We start from the raw sequence: 26,098 nt of genomic DNA, 5'->3' as shown, positions 1-26,098 counted from the left end.
TAACCCACCGCCGGTTTAAGCGCGGCTTTGCGCATGTGCAGTAGGGAGTGGCGCGAGTACACGGCTTCCTGCTGAAGAACATGGTGCGTTTGGTGGGGGTTGTCTTGTGCTTCCTGGACATGGAGTCCATGCTGTCCCCCAGAATTCCAAGCCTAAAGTTGTGCCTGGGGTTCAGCCAGGGGAGGATGTAACAAGGAGTCCTGCCACTTGTAGTACAAGGGAAGAAAGACACATGAAGGGTGACTATAAAGTTCGTGCTGAGGTTGCCAGGGAGGGAAGCTCTCCGACGAGAGTTTTGGAGCGGGGCAGGAAGGCGGGAAGGATACAAGTCTGCTCTGTAGAATATGACTCTCAGGAACTGTCCTGTCAGTGATTGCAGAGCTGAGCCTAGCAAGACAAAGGAGATAACAATTCTTGTTCCCCAAACTGAATGCACGTGTCCCCGACTCTCTCCTGATCCTTCTCCACATGATAGTACCCGTCCACCTCATGAGAAAAGCTTTAAAATTTCATCACCAAAAGGAGATCCTGAGCCTGTATCAGTCCATGGTCGAGGTTAGAGTCTGACACAGTAATGACAAAAATTGGTATCCGGTGTCTCTTCATCTAGACCTAGTAACTCATATCAAAGACAAAAGAACTCTTTGCAAACTTAATAACAAACCATTACATTATGAAGCAAAACATTTTCATTTATTGGAACCATTAGCCTCTCTGAAATAACCAGCCTGTTCCCTGTTGATTTCAGAGTTTCGTTTCATATACTAATATTAAACGTTTTGTATACTAAAAGTGGGAGGGGAAAAGTTGGGAAGAAATTTTAAGGAAGAGGAAAAGTTGGGGGGTTACTTTACAGCAGACACTTTTCGATTTCTTAAAAGTAGTTTCTTTTAATTCCAGGCTGTTTTGTTTTTTGCCTTTGAATAGATGCAAGGAGAAGTAAGCCCCAGTCCTTCCCTTATTGATAGAACCATCAGGATGAGAAAGGAAACAGAATCTAGGAAAGTGGTTTTAGCCTGGGGACTTCTAAATGTATCCATGGCTGGAATGATATATACTGAAATGTAAGTTAACCCAAAAGTGAGAATTTCAACTATTGTTGGCCGGTACTATGACTTTTTATATTTGTTTTGGTTTTAAGTTTGGTTTGTTTGTGGTGGAGGTTGGGGGGGTATTAAAAAAAATAACTGAAAAGCCTTTCTAATCTTTTCAGGACTGGAAAGTTAATTAGTACATATTATAATGTGACATACTGGCCCCTCTGGTATATTGGTAAGTAATTTTCACTGTAATTTAGATTTACTACAAATGAAAACTTGCTTATAGGTTTAATTCAGCTTAGTATTCGTTCTTTTATTCAGACAAATAATGAGTTCCTATTCTGTTTCCCAAAATAATGAATCTAGTGGAGAAGGAACAAAGTAAGCCCTTTTATAGAAAGAACATTCTAGTAGGAGGCTGACTGAGTCAAGAGGATTACTTCCAGGAGCCGGGGAGATAGCTCAGTGGTTAAGAGCACTGACCGCTCTTCCAGAGGTCCTGCGTTCAAATCCCAGCAACCACATGGTGGCTCACAGCCATCTGTAATAAGGTCTGATGCCTTCTTCTGGTGTGTCTGAAGACAGCTACAGTGGCTCATATATAATAAATAAATAAATCTTTAAAAAAAAAAAAAGAGGATTACTTCCAGTCTGGGGCTAGCCTGGGATAAATTGCAGAACCCTGTCTCAAAAACATACAACAACAAAACACCAAAATAAAAGCCAGGAATGGCACAGCATCTAGTCGCAGTACGGAGGTGGAAGTGGAGGCCAGCCTTGCATGTAAGACCTTATCTCTAAACAGACAAAGCTAATGAACAGTACAGCGATAGGTAGTTGGGAGTCCTAGGAAGGAAAATCAAGCATGGGGGTGATAAGTTTTACCTTACCACTCCTGAAAAACCCCCTCCACGTCTGCAGCTTCAAGACCAGACCAGATTCATCCTTGGGATCTAGAGCCCTAGGGATGGATATATTCTATACACATTTAACTGTATGATGGAGAGCCTGGTGGTCGTAGCATACACCTTTAATCACAGCATTCAGGAGACAGAGGCTGCTGCATCTCTGAATCTGAGGTCAGCCTGGTCTGTACAAAGAAACCGCGTCTTAGAGTATGGTTCTATGGCACAGGAATAGAGAGACGACTTAGAGGTTAACAGCATGTTTCGCTTTTGCAGAGGACCAGGTTTGGTTCCCAGTACCCCCATGGTGACTCATCACCAACTCCAGTTCCAGGAGATCTAATATATATAGGCAAAACACTCATACACAGAAAAGTAACTAGTTTTTTTCTAGTCTCATTAGAGTGGGTGTGGCAGATGGAAAAGGAAGGGATTTGGGATCCTTAGGTGTCAAGTCATGGCTCGCTGGGAACCTGGGAGTTCTCTAACACTTAGCTACTAAAATGAAAGTAAAAATGTTTGTTGTACAGTTATAAGAATTAATAATAGTTTAAAACTCACTAGTAAATGCTCTGCATCTGTCACTTTGATGAAGTGGTACCTGATGTGAGGAAGAAGAAACCAGTTTTTAATTTTTGATGTTAGTTTGCTAAAAGTACGAAGTGATTTTTATTCCCCAGATGTTGTCAGAAATGAAACCGGGACCTTTTTGCCTTTTTTTTTTTTTAATTAATTTACTTATTTCATGTATATGAGTACACTATACTCAAACACACCAGAAGAAGGCATTGGATCCCATTACAGATGGTTGTGAGCCACCATGTGGTTGCTGGGATTTGAACTCAGGACCTCTGGGAGAGCAGCCAGTGCTCTTAACCGCTGAGCCATCTCTCCAGCCCCGTTTTGCTTTTTAAAATAATAATTTGGAGCTGTACTTACCCATTACACCACTTGGTGCCAAGCATTGTGACCTGAGTTTGATCCCCAAAACCAACATGGTGACAAAAGAGAACCAGCTTACACAAGTTGTCCTCTGACCTCCACATGCACCCCAAATAAGTAAGGAGACTATTTTAATAATAATCAATTACTGTCTTCTTCCAGAACTCGCCCTCGCCTCACTCTTCAGTCTTAATGCCTTGTTTGATTTTTGGAGATACTTCAAATATACTGTAGCACCTACAAGTCTGGTAGTTAGCCCTGGACAGCAAACCTTGTTAGGGCTGAAACCAGCTGGTAAGTGTGTGTATTGGGGGGCTGGGGAGGGGACGGGGGTAGGCCTTTATCTTAGTTTTCCCTTTTTATAGACTGAGCCAGAAGGGCATCTATTACATAAAACCAGTTTATAGGAAATTCTTATATAATTATCATGGTTGTTTCTGTGAATTGAGTAGAACATCAAATAACATTGTGCAAATATGCTTTACTCTTTTGAACACTGCAGGAATGGTGAGTAACTGATTAGTTGTAATTGTGTAATGAAGCCTCATGTATTTTATAGCCAGGTCCTTCTGTTTTCTCCTTGGGTGGGAGGGGGGATCGAATGTCTTAATTTTGTTTTTATTTTATAGTTTTAAAAACTTATCTATATTCTAAAATTTTATTTTTTTATTTCTTTGGTGTCTCTGTGGCCTTGGCCTCAGGTCCACCTGCCTCTGCCTTGCAGGCGTTTAGATTAAAGCTTGCGCTTCTGTGCCGAGCCCTACATCTGCTGTCATAACTTTATACTTAAGAGACTGAGGCAGGAAGAGTTCAAGGTCAAGACTAGCCTGAGTTATATAACAAAACCTGATTTTTAAGCTTTTTGTTTTAATTTAAATTTAAATATATTTAATTTAATTTAAATATATATTGTGGCCTTTGATCCCAGCACTTGGGAGGCAGAGAAAGGCAGAATTTGAAGTCAGCCTGGACTGTAGAGTGAATTCCAGGACAGCCAGGGCTACACAGAGAAACCCTGTCTACAAAAACAAAAACGAATAAATATATATCATGTGTTAATTTATTTTCTTTCCCTTCTAGTGGTGCAGACCACACCTCCCCGTGATTTGGCGGCCACCCAAATCTCTCCGTCCCCTCCTTCCCCTTCGATTCAAGGTCAGAGTGTGTTGAGTTATAGCCCATCGCGCTCGCCCAGTACCAGTCCCAAGTTTGCCACCAGCTGCATGACTGGGTATAGTCCTCAACTGCAAGGCCTGTCGTCAGGAGGCCTTGGCTCGTACAGCCCTGCTGTGACTTACTCGCCTGTCAGTGGCTATAGTAAGGTAATGGTAATGACTGTCTGCCTGGTGTTACTACTGCAGAGTCGGGACTTGCACTGCAGTCCCCAGTGAGTCCAAGGTGTGCGCTCAGGAGGTGAGGAGACAGCAACAGTTGCAGAGGCAGATGAGTTCAAGGCCAACCTGGTGTTCAGAATGAGTTCCAGGACTGCCAGGACTTCTCAGAGAAACCCTGTCTCGGAAGACTTAAAAAAAAAAAAGAAAAGAAAAGAAATTTAAATTCTGTAGGACCTAAGGCTACAAGAAAGGCATCAAAGAGAAGCAGTTTCTGGGAAGCTGTCTCCTCTGTCAGGTTAGACGGACATCTCTAGGCACTTGGAGAAAGAAGATTGCCTGGAAGAAGGCAGCAGTCTGTCTGTTGTACCTACCTTTTTACATGCTATTCCTTTGAAATGAAAAGTGTATGCTGCTATTTACCCACTACTAAATTATACAGTTTTTAAGTTAGTAGAAGTTAAATACTATGAAAAAATGTGTAGTTAGAATTCATAACCCACAGGTTAGTGTGGCTCTTTTTTAAAAAAAGAAAACAATAGGCTTTTTTTTTATTTGAAAGAAATTATATATTTTGAATATATTCTTTCCCCTCCTGAGTATGGCTTTTAAAAATAGTTTCCATAAGAAAAATATATGATCATTATAGAAAATTAGAAAATAAGGTGGAAGGAAATTGCTTATATTCCTACTATCCAAAAGTAATTTGTTTAACTTCTACTTAGAATACCATAGTTTTATGAATATATATATTTTTTAAGATTTGTATTTTATATGTAGGTGTGAGTGCCTGTATGTATGTATGTATGTATGTTCATCAGGTCTGTGTGCCTGGTGCCCATGGAGGCCAGAATACTGCATCTGGTCCCTTAGAACTGGATTTATAGGTGGTTGTGAATTGCCATGTGGGTTCTGCGTACCAAAGCCTGGGTCCTCTGCAAGAACAGCAAGGATTTTATCTGCTGAGCCAATTCTTCTGCCCTGGTTTTCATTTTTATTTTAAATTGTTGTTTGTTTTGCACATCTGGTGACCTGAGTTGACTCTGTAGCCCCCTGGAGGAGCTGGTGCAGTGGCACACACCTGCTACCCCAGCACTCCTTTGTGGAGACCAGAGACTAAGCCAGAAACTGACTCATCACAACAGGGACAGAAGCAACGGAAGCCCTGCCTGAAAACAAAAGAACGAGGGGACGGGCCCACCAACGTTCTCTGAAGCCTGCACCCACATGCATACATCTTAAATAAATAAATCCAAAAGGAGAGAGGTTCTTAAACATGAAGAAGCATTTTAAAGTACTAATATTGATGGACATATGCCAAAGCAGATCCTCCCCCACCCCCATCCTTTTCTGACAGGAACGTGACGCAAGTGGTGCTTTCATTTAGTAGATGGAAGTACTTTAGAGGGCTGTGTGCTCTGGCCAGGTGCTTTCAGTGTGAGAGGCTTCCCTAAAGAGAGCACCGAGAGCCTGGCAGGCAGGCTGAGCAGATAGAGGTGTTGTCACCAGCCTGAGGACTCAGCAGTCCTCAGGGCCCTTGTGGTAGGAGGAGAGAGCCAACGCACACACGACTATCATGTGCAGACAGACATGGACACTATCCTCCATAAATGTAATAAAAATAAATAAGATTATGAAAAGTTCAAGCAAGGATTTGTGTACAGTGGTGTTCATAACATTAGTTACAACGGTCAAAAACTTGAGGAAATCTACATGTACAGAATAAGGGAGTGAAAGAAAAGTGAAAAATAATTTTTAAAAATGTCTTTTATATGATCTCCTTGTCTGTCCCAGTTTGGCCTTGCATTTATGATCTCCTGTCTCAGCCATCCATTCCAGCACAAGACTATTACCGCTTTTTCCTTTTTTTAAATTTATTTTTATTTGATGTGAATTAATGTCTTGCCTTCACATTTGTCTGTCTGAGGGTGTTGGATCCCTGGAACAGGAGTTACAGACAGCTGTGAGCTGCCATGTGGGTGCTGGGAATTGAACCCTGGTTTTCTGAAAGAACAGCGAGTGCTCCTAACCTCTGAGCCACCTCTCCAGCTCCCAACTCTTTCTTTCCTGCTTTATTTTTTGAGATGTAGGTAGTCTCATGCTCAGGCTACCATCAAGCTCGTGTGTAGCTGAGGATGATGGACCTCATCTTTATCCTCTTGCCTGCATCTTCCAAATACTGGGATTGTGTACAACCACGGTGGGCTCTAAATACATTACTCAAGATGATTTTTATTTTATTATTGTGGGTCATACTCAGGTTGTCAGACTTGTGTCTTTGAATGGCAAGCACCTTTACTTGCTAAACCATCTTGCTGGCCTCTGTTGAATTTTTTTTAACTGTTGTTTAGATAGGTAGGTTCTCATGTAGCCAGGCTGACCTCACATTGTCCAGGTAGCAATAACTGGTCTTGAACTCAGCTCTCTTGCCCTCCACCTTCTGAATGCCAGGATTTCAAAGATAGCTTACGTGTGTTACTTTTAAAAATTAAAAATAGGGCTGGAGTGTTAAGAGCACTGACTGTTCTTCCAGAGGTCCTGAGTTCAATTCCCAGCGACTACATGGTGGCTCACAACCATCTGTAACAGGATCTGATGCCCTCTTCTGGTATGTCTGAAGACAGCAAAAGTGTACTCATATACATAAAATATTTTTATAAAAATTAAAAATATTTGCATGTGAACTTAAAGTAAAATCCCATTCTTTGCTTTTGTGTAGTTGGCGAGCTTTAGTCTGTCTCCTTCTTCTCCCTACCCTACCACCGTGGGCCCTGTGGAGAGCAGTGGATTGAGAGCTCGCTACCGTTCTCCACCCACGGCCTATAACTCACCCACCGACAAGGAGGACTACATGACAGACCTGAGAACTTTGGACACGTTCCTTAGAAGTGAGGAAGAGAAACAGCATAGAGTGAAGCTGGGTACCATGTTTTATTTGTATCTGCTATGCATATTTTGGTTGATACTTTATATAATCCTTAAACTAATACTAGATTAACTGTTAAATTTAGGAAGTAAAACATTGCTGACCTAAACAATCTTAAGTCTTTCTCTGCTATAAATTTAAAAGCCCTTTCATATGAGTTAGCATGCCCCCGGATCATAGCTGTGTGTGTTTTGAAGCAGTGTGTAACAAGCTTTCCAAATGATAGCTCTTTACTAGTCTTTCTGGAAGACTGATGTGCAAGGCAAGGTTGGGAGAAAGCATTATTGCCCCTACAAGTGCTACTGGTTTTTTTTTTTTGGTTTTTTTTTTTTTTTTTGGTTTTTTTTGGGTGGGGGTGAGGTTGTTTTGTTTTGTTTTTTAATAACATTATAAAATTTGTCTTTTAATAATTCCTTAAAGCATATAGTTTACCTAGGGAAACAGTGTTAGCAAGTCTTAATCTATTTGAGGTGGATTTGATTATTACAAAGTCAATTATTTGAAACCAAATTAGGTTATTGAACTGAGTAATGATTTCCCCCCCAGGAAACTTCCCCAGAAAGCACATTAGGTGCAAAAGCGTGGCCATGGTGTGGAAGCCAAGTTATTGGAGCATGGCTCTTTGTGTCGCCTGAAATCTCTCTAGGGGTTTTTAATTTAATTCTGCCTGCAAGTGCCACAAATGTCAAGGAAACAAATCAATATTATCTTGTTACTTTCTTCTGTTTTGAAACTTTGAAATATTTGAAGTGTACTAAAAATTATAGAGTAGCACAGAGAACAACTAGTACATATCTTTTATGATTTTCAGATATTTTTCATTTCCTTTTTATCTTTTCTTTCACTTTTAGAAGTATTGTTATCGATGTTTGTAAGTGTTTCTGCTGTTGCTTTTCACCGTCAAGCCTGACAAGACCTAGTTATCTTTATTTCCTCCTAAGTTAATTGTGCTGCGGTTAAAGATTCTGATCTATATCTATTAATGTCTGGGGCTTCTTCTCTCTCTGTGGGGAAGGCTTTTTAATCTTGGGCTTGCTTGGAGGCCCTGTGGTCACTTTTGTATAAATGGTTCTGACACATTGAAAAGAACGTGGACTCTAAATTCTGTTCTTTCTGTCTTTGTATATTTCTACTCTGTACATTTAACTACTCTGCTGTGTCTGTAAGCTCTAGGTAATTTAAATATTCTGCATAAATTAATATTTTTTTGCAAACCTACTCTCAGGCTATGTAAATATCCTATTACAAATTATAATGCTGCTTTTAACATTAGTTTAAAATTCTTTTTAAATCATTGCTGTGTTCTCATGGTGATTTTTTTTTTTAATCTTTGTGTTTTTGAGACAGAGTCAGCTATTAAATTCAGACTGGCTTGGAATTCATTATGTTATTCAAGCAATCTTCAAACTTATGTTGTTCCTGACTCAGTCCCTTGAGTGTTAGAATTATAAGCCTGTCTGTTTGAGGACTTTGTAATTGTATCATTCCATCTATATTTTCCTCCATATATTTGTGTGCAAGGATTTGTGTGTATACATATGATAAGCCTTAAGTGTCCTTTCTTGGGTGCTGTTCACTTTGTGGTTTTGACGTGGGATCTCACTGGCCTGAAATGTGGCAGTCACACTAAGCTGGCAAGGCAGCTGCCTCAGGGACTCACTTGCCTCAGCTTCCCTAGTACTAGCATCAATGGGTTTAATGGCACATGCCTTTAATCTTAGTACTCCAGATAGAGGCGGGCAGATCTCTGTATGTGTTTTAGGCCAGTCTGGTCTATACAGTGAGTTCAAGACAGCTTAGGGCTACAAAGTGAGATCCTGTCTTAAAGAAAAAAAAGAAAGAAAGAAGTGGTGCCTTTCTTTGAACATTGTCTTACCTGTCTGTGCCCCACCTTTCCCATTTTTGCCCCACCCCTCACTTTCTAGATACACAAAGTAATACAGCTTCCTCCCGTACTCTCCCTAGTTATGGAATCACTTGGGTTTGCCTGAAACTGGGTTTTTCTTTTTTTTGTTTTGTTTTGTTTTGTTTTGTTTTGTTTTAGAAGAGAATGGTATTTAGAAGTTAATTTCTGAGTGCTGCCTGTGCTGTTATTACTTATGTATTTAGGTTCTTAAAATAAATAATTCATATAGCTAATTCCAATACCATATTCACAACTCAGTTCTCCAGGAGTAAGAAGCTACATGCTCGTCCACATGGAGTCATCTAAACACAAGGTGCAGCCCTTGTGATACTTCATCTCCATATTTCCCGTGTCCCGACAACAGGACATCTCCCCTTATAACTTGAAAGTGAATGTCTTAATTACAGTATCACTGTAACTCAGGCACATTGTTACAGTTGACCCAGTGAGGACCTTTAGAACTTACTTTCTCTTTTCCTGATGCAGGGTGCTCCAATTAGTTGCATTTCTTTTTGCCTTTAGCCTAGAGTGTGTGTGTGTGTGACATGGCCATTTTAAAGAGATCAGGCTATTGGGGATGTGACACTGTTTTCTGGTAGCTTAGTTGTATGTCGTGCTACATGGGTCTGGTGACAGGGCCTTGTATCATGTCACCGTGATTGCAAGCAGCTTCCTCCATAGTAGTTGTCTTTGATTTCCTGCTTGCAGTCATCACCAGAGAGCTTGCCCAAATGCATTAATGCAAAGATGATTGCAAAGAGAGACTTCCTTATGGGCTCTTCCTCGTCAGTGATCTGCCAATCTTCTGAGAGAAACAACCTTGTTATCTCTCAGCTCAGTGTTTTTAGTCACTTTGAACTCTAAAGTTTAGCTTTTCTCAAATCTGCATGATTTTTTTTAAAGAGTAGCTTAATTTTTTTAAAAGAGTATCTTGTTTTAGTCTTTTTTTTTTTTTAATCATTTTTTCCTACATCTATGATGCTAAGCCCACATTTTCAAAGTTGGTCCAATAGTTAAATTATCTGTAATTCTTAGACACTAAATAAATGCGTAAACTTCCAAAGTTTTACTTTGGAGTCTCATTTGCTAGTAATTTGTATGATTTTCAATTTTAGCAGAGTTTTGTCTTCTGACAGGTTGGATGGAGACTTTTTTCTCAAACTGTAAGAATAAGCTCTTCATAAGTATGCTTGTTATTGGGAACTCATTTGTTTAGCCATGCTACATGCTGATAGAAGAGAAAGCATCCTTGCCCTAAAGGAATTCATCTCTTCTTAGGGAATACTGACTAACTAGTCCTCAAGTGCCATAAGACCTGAAGTGGGGGCACGGATGGACAGACTTGGGCTTCTAGACAACACTGTCTTATGTTTCCACAGAAAGTTTTAATCAACAGAGTGCTGCTGGTGCTCCATTCAGAGGAACTTCCAAACATTTGTTTTCCCCTGAATTAGTAAAAGTCATAATAAAACAAGCTTAATTTTACAACAAAAATAGACACTCCCAGCCATCTGTACTTCTTGGGCCTCTTAAATTGATACTGTTCAAAATATGTTCCTGTTAATTCTTAACACAAGGAGCCAGTGCTCTCTAAAGAGAAGACAATATTGAGGCCAGGGGAGATGCTTCTAGGTTTTATCTTCTGACTCCTTGAGTACAGTATATAAAGAGGGTGGGGTACTTGTCTTCTGACTCCTTGAGTATAGTTGGGGGGTGGCTTCTCTTCTGATTCTCTGTATACAGATGGGGTTACTTGTCTTCTGATTCCCTGAGTATTGTCAGGGGTTGTCTAGTTCCTAGGTACCCAGCATCTGCTGCATAAAATATTACTGTGAGGACTAAAATGGTTTCAATTCAATTTAGGGAGCCCAGACTCTACCTCTCCATCTACCAGCCCTACCTTCTGGAATTACAGTCGTTCTGTGGGGGACTATGCACAAACCTTAAAGAAGTTTCAGTATCAGCTTGCCTGTAGATCTCAGGCCCCATGTGCTAACAAAGATGAAGCCGATCTCATTTCTAAGCAAGCTGCCGAAGAGGTAAAGGGAACATAAAAATGATTTAATTTATTATGACCTTCAGATTGCTAGAAAACTTTTTTCCCATGATCTCTTTTAATGGTTAGAAACATTTGGCATTTATAGTGGAATAGCTTTTGTTTGAAATTTTTACAGTGTATGATACATAGTTAGTTAAAATGCCCTGCCTAAAATACCATTCCATGATCATTAGAAAAAGGGCTCCAAAGGGTGGGTATGTAACTCAGTGGTAGAGTCCTTACCTGTGTATCATACACAAGGCACTATGGTTGACTCCTAGCACTAAAACAAAAAAAAAACAACAATAATTCTTCAGTATACTTCAGTTGTACTTAACATGTGTCAGATTGCTATATTGAAAATACATATATTTGGGAGTCTTTACTTCATTCATTTAATATCATATATGGGATTTTATATTTTTACTTTGTACTTAAAAGCAAAACACACACACACACACACACACACACACACACACACACCCCTACCAACATAAAGAGCTTTTAAAGATATTATTTGTACAATAACAACAACCATGAGTTAGTAATAAAAAACATTTACTAAATGCTAATTAAATGAATATTAGTGTTTCTGAAGGTTTTTGTTTTGTTTTTTTGTTTTTGTTTTTTAAACAGGTTTGGGCAAGAGTGACTATGAATAGACAGCTTCTTGATCACATGGATTCATGGACAGCCAAATTTAGAAATGTAAGTTGTAGGGTGAAGAGACAACTCAGCAGTTAAGAGCATTGGCAGCTCTTCCAGAGGATCTGGGTTCAATTCCCAGCAACCACGTGGTAACTCACAACTACTTTTGACTATAGTTCCAGGAAATCTGATGCCCTCTTCTAACCTCCATGGACTCAGACACACATATAGAGCATACAGGCTCGCAGGCAGGCAGACAGGCAGACAGATAGACAGACAGACAGTCATATACCCACACACAAAATAAAAATATATAAGTCTTAAAAAACAAAATGTTAAATTGTATCTCATGCCACTCACTGAACTATATCAAACTATCCACTGAGGTTATTCATAAGAATGTTTGAATTAAATATTATTAAAAGTAATGGTGCATATATGGGGTAGAGATAACAGTTTTCTTGGTATCATATGTTCCTTTCCATGTTTAATCAATGTAGTTAGAGAAAATAAAGGAACAGTATGCTTTTAAGATTTTTTTTTCATTTTATTTCCCAAAAAGATTTTCTTTTTTTTTTCCTTTTTTTTTAAGTTAATCCTGCTTGATTAAGTCATTTAACACAAATCCAAGACTTATTTATAAGTGACTGTAAATACAAGATTTTTGTCAGTATATCATGTACCTAGAATTGTGAGGGAGACAAGAAGATGGTCTTCAGAAAACACTCGTGTGTCTGACACTACTTAGAGTATTTGTGGAATTCCTCTGCCCCAGAACAGAGTCCTCTTACCATTTATGTCGACTCTTCCACCCAGATGGCAGGGTCTCGGGTTCTCAGCCTGCTGCTTCTCTTACTCTTCATGGTGTCCATGAGTCCCAGGTTCTCTCTCTTCCTAGCTTAGAACAAGATTGTTGCATTAGTATACTTTAAGTAAGGTATCAGGAAGGCAGGGTAACCAGCCATGCATGGCAGCACATGTGTAAAAAACAGACTACTAAGAAGCGTGAGGTGAAAGTGTGAGAGTTCAAGATGAGCCTGGGCTATAGCCTGAGCCATTACTTCAAGATTAAAAATAAAAAAGTAAAATAAATATAGTATTTTGAGTCGAGTGCCATTATTCTCAGACAGAATTTCTGGGGATGAGGCCTGTATCTTTTTAACTAGGCAGTTTTGCTGTAGCCAGAGCAGTTGGCAGGTTGTTTGCATGTGATAGAAGAAGGTAAGTGACAGGGTGTCTTTGGAACTGCACATTGTCACACTTGCAGTTACAAGCAAGACTGACATGGTAGCATTTAAGATAAAGAGAGCTGTTAGCTCTTATCAGGCTTTGGGGGCCGCAGAAATGGGCTGTGAGCACAGATGCTCTTGTAGAGGACCTAAGTGTTTCTCAGAACACATGCAGGCAGTTCAGTCACTGTAACTACAGCCCAGGGGGTTCTAGTGCCTCTGGCTCATGTGATCACCTATACTCAACAAACACACACACAATCAAAAATAAAATAATAGAAAAAGAAAAGAAAAGAGCTTTTAGTTCTCAAAGGTTTTTTTCATTCAAAATTTTATAGGGAATTGTGGGTTAGTGTTTCTTTGGCATGTGGGTGGGGTGGGGTTAGTATTTCATTTGAAACATTTTTTCATCCTTTCAAGTTAAACAGAAGCTTAGGAACAGAAGTAGGTGGTCATAGTCACTACAAACAGAACAGTAACACTCACATATCAGATTCTCTTCACACCCTCAGATTAGTTTGACACTAGCCTTGGAAGAAGGAATTTCAAATTCCCAATTTTTAAAGGTAATACTGTAATATTTATAAACTGGTTTTAAGTGAATGTGTCTGTCTAGAGTTAGAGCATGCACAAGCCTAAGGTGAGTTAGTGAGTTACCTTAGTTTGACCAGCACAGGTGGTGTGGTGATAGCATGAATACATGTGGAGGGAGGTTATGTTTCCTTTCAGTCAGGAGCAACAGTTACAGAAAGCGATTTGTTTGGAGGCAGAGTCTTAACAGTGTAGCCAGCTCCAGCTGTCCTGGAACTTGAACAGTCTAGGCCAGCTGACCTCAGACTTGTGATAGACTTCCTGCCTCCATTTCCCACGTACCCAGATTCTAGGCATGAGCCATTATGCCCATTGTGCAAAAAGAAATTTTAGAGCAAAAAAAAAAAAAAAAAAAACAAGACTGTCTAGCTGAAAATTGAACATGTTCTTCAGGTAAGAAACAGACATGACATGGATGTAAGCCTATGTGTGCTCTGCAGCATGTCTGCGCTCTGCCTCACACTGCTCGGCCTGCACTCTCCTTCACTGTGATTTATGATTGGTTAATCAAGTGTAAGAAAGAAGGAAATAATGACGTGATAAATACTTTAGAATGATAACTACAGAAGGCATTCTTCATTCCTCCCTAGTGGATCAGTGAGACAATATTAGTGCCACTTGTGCAAGAGATTGAGTCTGTCAGCACCCAGATGAGACGGATGGGCTGTCCAGAGCTACAAATAGGAGGTATGTGAAGCAGAGCCCTGTGTGGGAGTTACTTTTAGTAGATCAGTTAAGTGGAAAACATGTAATGGGCTGTTGAACATCTTTTGTTGTCTTCCGGTGAAGAAGAAAATGTTTGTAATAGTTTTGAAAGTGGACACTCACCAGCTACCTGCAAATCCATCTCCAGGAGATCAGACACCTTTGATCTCCATGGTCACGTGCACTCTTGTGAGCATTACACACAGACACAAAGAAAGAAATGGTTACAAGTAATAAAACAAACAAACAAACAAAAAGCAGGCGCTGTAAAGATGGCCTAGTGGTTAAAAGCACTGGCTGCTCTTTCAGAGGACTCAGGCTAAATTCCTATTACCTACACAGCAGCTTACAACCAAATATAACTCCAGTTCCAGAGGTCTGTCTGATGCCCCCTTCTAAACCTCACAGGTACCAGGTACATATACATGGTACACAGATATGTATGCAAGCAAAGTATCCATACAGTAAAATAAAAATACATCTTTAAAGTATAAAATAAATCTTTTTTAAAAGATTAATTGTTGCTTTCCTTTATTCTTTCAACAAATATTGAGCACCTGCAATAAGCTGGGTGCTGTTGGAGGCATTGCTGTGGTATAACCTGCAGAAAATGACTAACCCCGCTTCTGTTGTGCTTTCTTTCTAATAAATGAGATGCACAGGAACGGTGGAAGAAAATAGTGCTAGAACAGAAAAGAAAGAGTAGGAATAGTTACTCATCTTTGTGCTTGGTGGGTGAAACCTGAGCTAGAGTGTTAAGGACGGCATTGCCGGCTCGTGTAGAATCCTGAAGGCAGTGAGGAGCCAGCAGACAGGCAGGAAAGCCTTGGAGTTCACTGGCATCTGTAGAGTAATCTGTGCTCTTTGTGTTTAACAGAGGCGAGTGTTACCAGCTTGAAACAAGCTGCCCTGGTCAAAGCTCCTCTCATCCCAACTCTGAATGCAATTGTGCAGTATTTAGACCTAACACCAAATCAGGAGTACTTGTTTGAAAGAATCAAAGGTAACTTAATTTGAAGAGGAAAAATGAAAGCTCTTTTGCAACATTAGGATTTTTGTAAATGAAAGGTAACAAGGAAAACATTTTGAAAAAGATAAAGATGTAATTATGGTCTTATATTTTATAAGTATATATTTAAGTATGGGTTAATTAAGGCTTATACTTGAACAACTCATCAGTCCTCTAGTTGACACACTAGGAACTGTCAAAAGAGTATCCTTGAAGATTTTAATCATTCTATTCTGTAAGAAACTTAAATATGAGTTAAATAGGCTGGACCCATTTTCTACTCCTCTAACACTACCAAGAACTGGGTGCCACTGTGATACTCTTTTTAATATCAGTATGCTAATCTGATTCTTGTAATTTTTGTAATTTCTATTTAATTTGTGGTTTCTGTTATAAACTTAGAATTTGGGGGGAGGTGTGATCTGAGGAGATTGACCTAGAATCAAGAAGATGAACCTCTTGAGCCTGCCCATATGCTCTCTTCAGTATACCACTATACTTAGAGAATAATTTATAAAATTAGAGTTATTGTTCATCTGGGCAGACTGTAAAATGTTTCTTTGTTAAAGCAGATTTTTAAAATAGTATTTCAGTATTCAAATTTTTCCTACATTTTTTTTTTACATGGAAAAGATTACAGTCTGCGTCATGGATTCACTTTTAAGAATAAGCAAGTGGTCTTTCCTTGTTTTGTAGAAACTTGTCACATAGGAGACTTTCAAGCAAGCACACAACACCAGATGGAACTCAGGGGTAGAGCATGGGCCTAGATTGCCTCTTCAGTGCCCCCCTCAAAAAATACACAACCTTGGCATCACTGAGTTCAGAACATGTCATTCCCAGGCTGCTTTCTGCCTCTGTTTCATTGGAAGCAAGTCCTACATGTCGTCGTCAGTCAAGCCATTTTGTGAAGCTCCTTTGTTGAATGGTCTTTCAGTTGTCAGTTCATTTGTAATGTTTTCTTAATGTACTTGCAAAACAAAGCTTTCTACAATGTTGACCATGCTGTTAGCACAGCCTGACCACAGTCAGCTATTGGACCTCACGTTTGCAATGCTCCCTTAATCTATGAAACAGTTTTTGTTGTGTTAAACACCCTACCATCTCATGAAATATATAATCCTGTTTTAAATATTGTCTGTTTGAATCAGGATTCAAATACTATCATGTATTATGATAAATTAATATTTCTTGTTTGTTTTGTTTCGGTCTATAGCATTTACTTTTTACTTTTCTTCCTCAGAACTTTCTCAGGGAGGCTGTATGAGCTCATTCCGATGGAACCGAGGTGGAGACTTCAAAGGACGCCGCTGGGACACAGACCTGCCCACTGACTCTGCTGTAAGGCCTTCGTCAGTTTTAACCTGATAGATTTGCTATTATACTACATTTTTTATTTTCCCACCATAAAATATTAGAGAGAATTCAGGAAATGAGAAGGGAATGATTAGGGTGCACCAGCCTCATGGCCAGCACTCAGAAGACCGTGTGCTTCCTTAAGCGGCCCTATCCTTTGAGGTTCCTCAGCAGCCTTAGGGATACTGTGTGCAAGTTGTGCTCTGCTCCCCTTTCTGCTTTTATGATATTTAAGCAGTTTTTTATTATTATACATCATTGTCTAATTGTTCTATTGAACCTAGAAGATTGATAAAGTGGGAAAGAGTCATGTGTTAAATGAAGTAGCAAAGAATATTATGACACATTCTTTCTTATGTGGAATTATTTGGGAACGATTGCTACCATCATAATTTAGCAAATCAACATTAAAGTTTATGTTTTTGAAATTGTGTTATTTTTATATTAACTATTTACATGAAAATTCACCTTTGATGTTTAAGTTGAGAATTGAGTGTGTGTAGATTTTCTTAGTGTTGCTGACAACTATAGGGATGCAAACTTTCCATTTAACAGTAAGGAGCCAGGTCGGGTACAGGCCTGTAATCCCCACTGCTCAGAAAGTTGAGGCAGAGGCTTTCAAGTTCAGTTCAAGGCCAGCCTGAGCTGTTACAGAATAGATCAAAGTTAGCCTAAAACACTTAATGACACCTTATATCAAAGTAAAAAAGGCCAAAGTGACAGAGCATTTGCCTACTGTGTGTGATAGATACTCTGGGTATACCTTGAAATACACACACACAAAGGTGTGGGGAGAGTGGAGAGAGGAAAAGTGTGTAGGAGAGTGGAAAAGAGTGTCTGCTTTTCTTGGATTGCAATAAAAAAGCAAAAGGAAGGTGAAATAAGTTTGCTGTCTGAATTCCCCCACTCTATGTGCCATGCCTGTTTCCCCATGGTGGAGCTTTTAATGCCTCTCTTTAAACTTCCCATTACAAGGTCAAATTGATATGATGACAGATAATAGTTTTTCAATTTTGAGAGATTTTTGTTTGTTTTCAAGACAGTTTCTCTGTTTAGCCTTGGCTGTTCTAGAACAAACTGTAGACCAGGCTGACCCTGAACTCAGAGATTCTCCCTGCTTCTGCCTCCCCAGTGCTGAGATTAAAGGTGTATGCCACCACTGCTCAGCTTGAGTGCATTTTTTTATGTGGGTGGTGATCTCAGCCAAGGCAGTCTCTGCTCTGGGCTGCATACCAGCCCTGGAGTGAATGGATGTGTGAAATATGGAGGGGGTGAGGGGTATTTACTTCACCCACACTTAAGTGTTTTGTGAGTTAAGTAAATTTCTTATCTTTATAAAAGTAATGATAAGTACAGATCTTTTCTAAGATTTGTGTTTGTGCTAGATTGTCATGCTAACGTTGGTGATTGCGGTGCCTTTCAGATCATCATGCATGTGTTTTGCACCTACCTTGATTCCAGATTACCTCCACACCCTAAGTACCCTGACGGTAAAACATTCACTTCTCAGCACTTTGTTCAGACACCAAATAAACCAGGTATTAACTCCTAAAACACCATGTTGAAATTTTTGCCTGAAATTCCCTAAAGGTTCAGGTTTTTAACATGTCACGTTGTCTTCACAGATGTTACGAATGAAAATGTGTTCTGTGTTTATCAGAGTGCTATCAACCCTCCACACTATGAGCTAATCTATCAGCGGCACGTCTACAGTCTTCCAAAGGTATTTCTTTCCTTGCAGTGTTTGGGTTGAACTGGGAACCTCATGCATGCTGGGCTCTGCTCTACCACTGAGCTGCATCCCTGCCCCTAAAGAGTGTGCTGCTGGGGAACATCAGAGTGGCATTTGATGGTGTTTTTAAAATTGAATCGTGTTGCTTTGTTCTTGCTTCTGCCTCCTGAGTGCTGGGATTAAAGATGTGCACTACGATCTCCAGCTCTTTCTAGCCTTTCTAGGGGTTTAAATCATATTATTTATATAACCTTATACTTTGCTTTTAATAACTAACTTTAAAATATCTTTAAAATTTTTTTATAAAAATATAGTTAGTGGCCATAAAACTCCTTCCTAGCATAATTTCTCCAGCCACATTCTCCTTGTGAACACTCAGGGCGGCTGAGCTTTTTCATGGTAAACACTGTTGAATGCCCATCTTGATGTACACAGTCATCTTTATTTTGGATCACTTTTTGGATTCTAAACTACGGAATATTTCCAAGGCTGTGAGAAAATAGAACCAAATGACTTTACATAAGAAGTCATCTGGCAGTTCACATGTGCATGCAGGTGCATATTCTTGGCTGTAAAGAGTTTTATTGGTGATCTTTCCGATTTTTTTATCAGCATCTTTACTGAGAAATTTTGCATTGACTGCAATTTGTTTTGTTGGATTTTAGTTTGCAGGGGTAGGAACAGACAGGGTCTTATGTAGCCCAACTGGCTTCAGATGTTCAGTTCCACCTCAGTTTCCTGAGTGCTGGGATTACAGGCAGGCTCCTCCATACACATTTAATCATGCACTGAGTTCTGTATCAGATCCCCAGTAGAGAGAGTCATTTCTTTTGGGTCTAATTAATGGTAGGTACTGTGTCCATGCATATGTGTTATGAGCCATGGAGGCTACTGTTGGCTGCCCATGCCACTTTTTTTTTTTTTTTTTTTGTGAAAGAAAAACATTACCTTATAAAGTTTATACACCTGAAGTCATATAAAGTTGATCTATTAATAGAGAGATTTTATAGACCAACTCTTAAAAACCATTGTTGAATTTCAGAGCTGACAAACATTGCCTGGCTGTTCTTACAGATAAAATCATTTAAAGTGTTCGTTATATACTAAAGGCACACTGTACTGTATTTTGAAGACTAGATAAACGCTATGTGAGTCCTAACACTCTTGTTGTTACAGTGGTGTTCTTGGGAGATAGAATATGTTTATGTGTAGTGTATGGATCCATCAACCTCAGAAAAGCTTCACGATTTGGCCCTGCATGTGCACCCTACATGTCTGTCAGCGTTCTGTTCATACTTCAAATGTGTATTACACCCTCTCATTTAGGAAGCCGTGTCCTGCCTCTGCAGTCTTTTTTTTTTTTTTTTTTTTTTTTGGTTCTTTTTTTCGGAGCTGGGGACCGAACCCAGCTCTACCACTGAGCTAAATCCCCAACCCCATCTGCCTCTGCAGTCTTAAGTTAGCAGCTTTCCTGTGTTTCTGTGGCATCCAGCTCCCACACTTGGCTGTCATTCTCTTGTGTCAGACCTTTCCTGCTCCATGATCAGCTCCGTGTTGCATGGATCCCATCTTGCCATAGTATCCCTACTTGTTAGCAAAGCGTAGGTGTTATGTATCGAATGAATACACTTTGAATTATGTCAAATTTTGAACTGGTGGGATACAAACTGATAAGATGTGCATTTGTATCTGACTCAATGTTTTTAGTTTAAATCTTACTAGGTTTTTATTTTTGTCTTAATTCTAGGGCAGAAATAACATGTTTCATACGTTGTTGATGTTCCTGTACATCATAAAGACCAAAGAGTCAGGAATGCTTGGGTAGGTACTTACCCTTTTAAAGTTAACTACTCAGCGTAGTCACTTCCTGTTAACTCTAACTTAATTTAGTTAGTCCTTTGTGTTAAAATTCTTCGAGGGCAGCACATACACCACAAATTTTATAGACAGATTCTAGATAGGTTCTAGTTCATCAATGCCTCAGAACCACCATTTCCCTGTTGGTAAAGCTGATTAGATGACATCACGTTAGCTTTATACCCGTGTGCCCTGGAGTTCTATTTAGACGTAAAGAATTCCACAAAGTCATTATATTTCCAAAGAACCTAGTCTGTACCCTTTCCAAAGTAGTACTAATTGAGAAGAAAAATAGTCTGAAGTTGTTTGTGAATTCAATAAGGAAGCTCACAGTATTTATAAACTCAGATTCACTCTATTGTCATATTGATAATTCGGTGCTTTAACATTTTAAATGCTGTTTGAAGTAAATGGACCACTCCTAAGGCTAAGAAAACCTGCTAATGTATATCTGGGAGTCTGAAGACTTAGCTTCTGGGGTCCAGCTGTCATAACAAGGACCTAAAGCGACTGAACAGTCGAGGGGAGTACCTGGTACAGAGGACTTGTGTGGCTGGTGCACCCTGCTGGGCCAGCCTCTGTGAGAGATTGTGTTTACAGGTCTTCTTCATAACTTGGAGATTAGGTGTGTCCCAAAATGAGCTGCCATCACAGCCCAGCACATGTGCCACGTGCCTTGTCTGAACTGAGACACTCTAAGGGGCAAAATGAGTTCAGATTTCACAAAAAGAAGTAAAGTTACCTGCCTGCATGTGCTGTACACTGTTTACATGCTGAATGCTGTTTTGGGTGTCTACTGGAACTATGAAGGGGGTGTGTATGCGAAGCATTAGTCTGTATTATTACATAAAAAATATGAAAGCAAAAAAAAAAATGAAAGCAGACAGTTATAAACAGATAGAAATATTTATCCGCTTCTGCTTCTTTATGTTTGTCTGCGCTACTTGTTTTGTTGTTGTTGTTGTTGTTTAAATTATTTACTTAATGCATATGAATATATATACGAATGCACTGTAGCTGTCTTCAGACACACCAGAAGAGGCCATCAGATCTCATTACAGATGGTTGTGAGCCACCGTGTAGTTGCTGGGATTTGAACTCAGGATCTCTGGAAGAGCAGCCAGTGCTCTTAACCGCTGAGCCATCTTTCCAGTCCCAGTCTTTTGGTTTTTTTCAAGACAGTTTCTCTCTGTAGCCTTGGCTGTCCTCTGTAGACCAGGCTGGCTTTGAATTCATAGATACCTGCCTGCCCTTGCCTCGCAGGTGCTGAGATTAAAAGTGTTTGCCTCCATGCCCAGCCTCACATTTTTTAATATAAGAAAGAATAAATGGGAAGATCATTTTGTAAAGTATCTAAACTAAGAAGGTTTTTCGTTATTTTTCAATTGCAACAATAATGCATGCTCAATATAGAAATATTTAAATGGCATAACAGTGCACACTAGGAAATGAAGATACCTTTCTACTCAGCCTCTCCATTCACCTCCAGCAAGGTGCCTGCCAGTGTCAGGTTTTCATATCAGACTGCTTTGAGGAATGAGTTTGTATCTTTAATGTTGTTTTAAAATGAATTGAACCCAAACTTACTGCTCTTTGGGCTGACTTTTTAATTTATGGTATGTCTTAGGCATTTGCCAGTGTTCATAAGAATATATTCTTTTGTAAAATTTCTAGTAAAGTTTCATTATAATTGCATATATACATATATAGAATGGACTGTGAAATTTACAGTAAGTATATTGTCCGTATACAAAATCACTGTGGGAACTGGAAATGGCTCAGTTTTAAGAGCCCAGGATGCCTTTGCAGAGGTCCCTTGTTCAATTACCAGTATCCCCGTGGTGGTTCACAGTTGTCTAACTCCAGTTCCAAGGGACTGGCACCTACTCTGACTTCCACAGGCACTAGGTATGTACACAGTACACACGTGTACATCCAGGCACAATACAGAGGAAATTTAAATTTGCTGTTTCTAAAAGGCTGAGGTTTTGGTTTTTTTGTGGGGTTCTTTTGTTGTTGTTGTTGTTGTTGTTGTTGTTGTTGTTGTTGTTGTTGTTTTGGTTTAACTTGGTTTTCCAAAACAGGGTTTTTCCTATTGTAACGCTGGCTGTCCTTGAACTCAAGAAATCAGTCTGCCTCTACCTATTAGAATTAAAAAGGTGTTTGCCACTGCCACAGGGCTCGAAAATTCTTTGAATACCTGCAAGATTTTAGCTTGTAAGAACTTAGTTTGTCAATAAATAAATAAGTGAGTGAGTGAGGAGTGAGTGAGTGAGGAGTGAGTGAGTGAGTGAGTGAGGAGTGAATGAGGAGTGAGTGAATGAGGAGTGAGTGAGTGACTGAGTGAGTGAATGAGGAGTGAGTGAGTGAGGAGTGAGTGAGTGAGGTGTGAGTTAATGAGGAGTGAGTGAGTGAGGGGTGAGTGAGGAGTGAGTGAGTGAGTGAGGAGTGAGTGAGGGGTGAGTGAGGAGTGAGTGAGTGAGGAGTGAGTGAGTGAGTGAGTAAGGAGTGAGTGAGTGAGGGGTGAGTGAGGAGTGAGTGAGTGAGGGGTGAGTGAGGAGTGAGTGAGTGAGTGAGTGAGTGAGGGGTGAGTGAGGAGTAACTGAGTGAATGAGGAGTGAGTGAATGAGGAGTGAGTTAATGAGGAGTGAGTGAGTGAGGGGTGAGTGAGGAGTAACTGAGTGAGGAGTGAGTGAGTGAATGAGGAGTGAGTGAGTGAATGAGTGAGTGAGGGAGGTGTGAGGGAGGGAGGCAGTGAGTGAGTGAGGAGTGAGTGATTTAATTTAGCCAGTGTTGCCAGTGCTGAGCAGTGAGCCAGCTTCACTCACACTGAGTGGTCTCCTCAACTATATCCCCAGGTCCCCAGTGTGTGCTTCTCCATGGCTTAGGAGAATTTTTTTTGTTTGGTGTTTTAGTCCATGTATCATATATATCACACACTGGCCTTGAATTCCCAGTCTTCCTGCTTCAGGAGTTGCTAGGCGAGCGCTACCGTGCCCCACTTCCAAATCTGTAATTTACATTGGGGTGTGCATGCACCATCTCCTCATCCTCCCTTGTAGTTCTTTTAACCAAAGAAGGAAAAAATACTTTAAAATACTAATATTTTTCAGCTGCCTTAGAAATGAAAAGCACTTCCTGTTTTTCCGGAAGATCCAAGTTCATTTCTCAGCATCTACACCAGGCAACTCCAGTCCATCACCCTCTTCTGGTCTCCACAGGCCCAGCAGATGTGGCATACACACACACACACACACACACACACACACACACACACACACACAAATAAAATCTTTTTAAAATGCTTTTAAAGCAGATAGTTAGTGCCAGGTGTAGTGGCATTCAGCAGCATACCAGCATTCAGAAGGTGAATTTAAGAAGCTGTACACAGGGGTGGAGAGATGGCTCAGCGGTTAAGAGCACCCGACTGCTCAATTCCCAGCAACCACATGGTGGCTCACAACCATCTGTAAAGAGATTTGATGCCCCCTTCTGGTGTATCTGAAGACAGCTACAGTATACTTATATATATAATAAATAAAATAAATCTTTAAAAAAAAAAAAAAAAGAAGCTGTACACATATATAGTGAATTCCAGTCCAACAGGCTACACAGTTAGCACCCTGTCTTAAACAAACAAATCTACCATCTTATAACATAGAGTTTGGGTGCCTTACATAAAGCCTGGGGCTCAAAGTTAATGACTGGCGTGAATAGTTAATATTCCCCAAAGACCACTACACCTCAGAGTCCCAGCCAACAGCCCTCAGACACTTCAACTTAGGCTTGCAGTGTATGACATGGGTGGTGTGTCCTTTGGTCACATACAGTATAGCATAGTTTAAGATGTATGACTAATGTACAAACTTACAGAATGGCCCCCGTAGACTCATATGTTTGAATACTTGTTGCCAATTGGTGGAAGTGTTTGGGAAGGATAAGGAGATGTGACCTTGTTGGAGGCAGTGTGTTGCTGAGGGCTGGTTTTGAGGCTGACTGCTTGCTGCCATGCTTATGGACTCTTAAACCTTTGAAATGCCTAGTCATGGATGGTGACAATGATGATGATGATGATGATGACAGTGATGATGACGATGATGATTTTGAGACAGGATTTCTCAGTGTGGCTCTGACTGTCCTGGAACTCCGTAGACCAGGCTGACCTCAAACAGAGAGTCACCTGCCTCTGCCTCCTGAGTGCTGGGTAAAGGCCCGTGCTACCACACCCAACATTAGTAACGGTATCTTACAACAGCAATAGAAAAGTGATTAAGACACTTATCCAGAAATCCCTGATAGTCAGTAGATTATTCAATGTATCCTCTACTTTAAAAATTAATTGTGCTGGGCAGTGTGACACATGTGTTTTAATCCCAGCACTTAGGAGGCAGGGGTAGATGGATCCTGTGACTTAGAGTCCAGCCTGGTCTACAGAAAAGTCCCAGAACAGCCAGGGTCACACAAAGAAAACATGTCCTGAAATTAATTAACAAAATTAATTGGTACTGTGTAATATTACTAAAATAATTTGTTAGCTCTCTCTACTTGATATGGCTCTTTAAGTCATTAACTGAAAAGTTAATTTTTCACCCCATAAACCAATTTATTCTGAACATAAGTTGCAAGCATAGTTACTGAAGTATTCGCCATTACTTAAAGTCACCTGCGGAGCTGTAGGACAGGCTGGTTGCTGTCACCTCAGCTGTCACAGTTAAACACATGTCCCTCCTGTTGTTAACTTTACTAGAATCAGACCTTAGATACTTAGGCAAACAAGTCTACTAAAACTGTTTTCCTTCCTTTGTAGGAGAGTTAATCTTGGGCTGTCTGGTGTGAATATTTTATGGATTTTTGGAGAGTAGTCCATCGTTTAATTCCAAACATTTGGACTTTGATTGTAATTGGCCTGGAAGGAGTTGAAGCTAAGTATGTCCGCGTAAGCACCTCTTCCGAAATAAGATGCATGTTTTGCTGCAGACTTGTTAGATTTCACAGGAAACAAACTGAGGGAAGCTTGTCATGAACATGACAAAGCCTGCGTCTTCTATTCCATGGAACATTTATTATGTGGGGTGACTCCAAAACTGCAGTCCTGGGCTGTGAACTAGTGCGGTTCCCTTCACTTGGTGAGGGCAAGGACGCCTCTCCATTTTAACCGCAGTGAGAATCTGCACGTTGTTCTTTACCATCGAGACTGGCTCTCACTGTTGGAGTAGTGTAAGTACTCAGGTGAACCTTGCTAGCTCTCTTTGTTGTATCTTTATTTCCCCAGTGTTCTACAAGTCAGCCTAAAGCTGAAATGAAATTAATTTCTAAGTGATGTAGTAATTAATCCTGCTGAGCCATCTCCCCAGCCCCCTATTGGTTTTTTTTAATATTAAAAGAGATTTGATAATATTGGGATCTTGAAAGGTCAATGCTTGCATTAAAATTAGCTGATAAAATTAAACTTTTGGGTTTTAGTTAAATGTCTAAGGATGTCAAGAAAATTGTTCACTGCTTTTATTAGCTCTGTGTGTATGTGTGTGTGTGCGCGAGTGTGCGCGTATGTGCGCGTGTGTGCGTGTGTGTGCGTGTGTGTGTGTGTGTGTGTCCCCACACAATTGCCCGTGTTGGCACCTGTATATCACCAGCAGGCATTTTAATGCTCCCTTCTTTAAGATTCCAATGATAGCCCTCCCATTTCTAGTTTATAGGTGGAACAGAGTATCAACTCTCCATCTTTTCTTCCCATATGTATAAGAAGTAATTATTAGTCACATTTTTTTTTTTTTTTGGTTCTTTTTTTTTCGGAGCTGGGGACCGAACCCAGGGCCTTGCGCTTCCTAGGCAAGCGCTCTGCCACTGAGCTAAATCCCCAGCCCCTAGTCACATTTTTTGGTG

The 26,098-nt window shown here is 40.1% G+C and overlaps 1 protein-coding gene across 14 annotated transcripts; it reads left to right on the top strand.

Moving 5' to 3' along the window:
* The first annotated feature begins 17 nt into the window (after positions 1 to 17).
* Tmem209 (transmembrane protein 209) lies at positions 18 to 25,664 on the top strand. 14 transcript variants are annotated; one of them, NM_001014055.2, is given in 15 exon segments: positions 18 to 83; positions 928 to 1,064; positions 1,214 to 1,272; positions 3,050 to 3,181; positions 3,968 to 4,209; positions 6,938 to 7,139; positions 10,914 to 11,089; positions 11,725 to 11,796; positions 14,147 to 14,243; positions 15,139 to 15,264; positions 16,514 to 16,611; positions 18,050 to 18,164; positions 18,252 to 18,349; positions 20,106 to 20,179; positions 25,023 to 25,664. In NM_001014055.2, coding segments are annotated over 15 exon segments (1,686 nt in total). In that variant the 5' UTR covers positions 18 to 80; the 3' UTR covers positions 25,078 to 25,664.
* Positions 25,665 to 26,098: the final 434 nt, after the last annotated feature.

Source organism: Rattus norvegicus, chromosome 4, assembly GCF_021556685.1.
Source record: "Rattus norvegicus strain SHRSP/BbbUtx chromosome 4, alternate assembly SHRSP_T2T, whole genome shotgun sequence".
In the NCBI taxonomy this organism is placed as follows: Eukaryota; Metazoa; Chordata; class Mammalia; order Rodentia; family Muridae; genus Rattus; species Rattus norvegicus.
The sequence above is the reverse complement of the archived record's forward strand: the minus strand, read 5'-3'. Positions and strand labels throughout refer to the sequence as shown.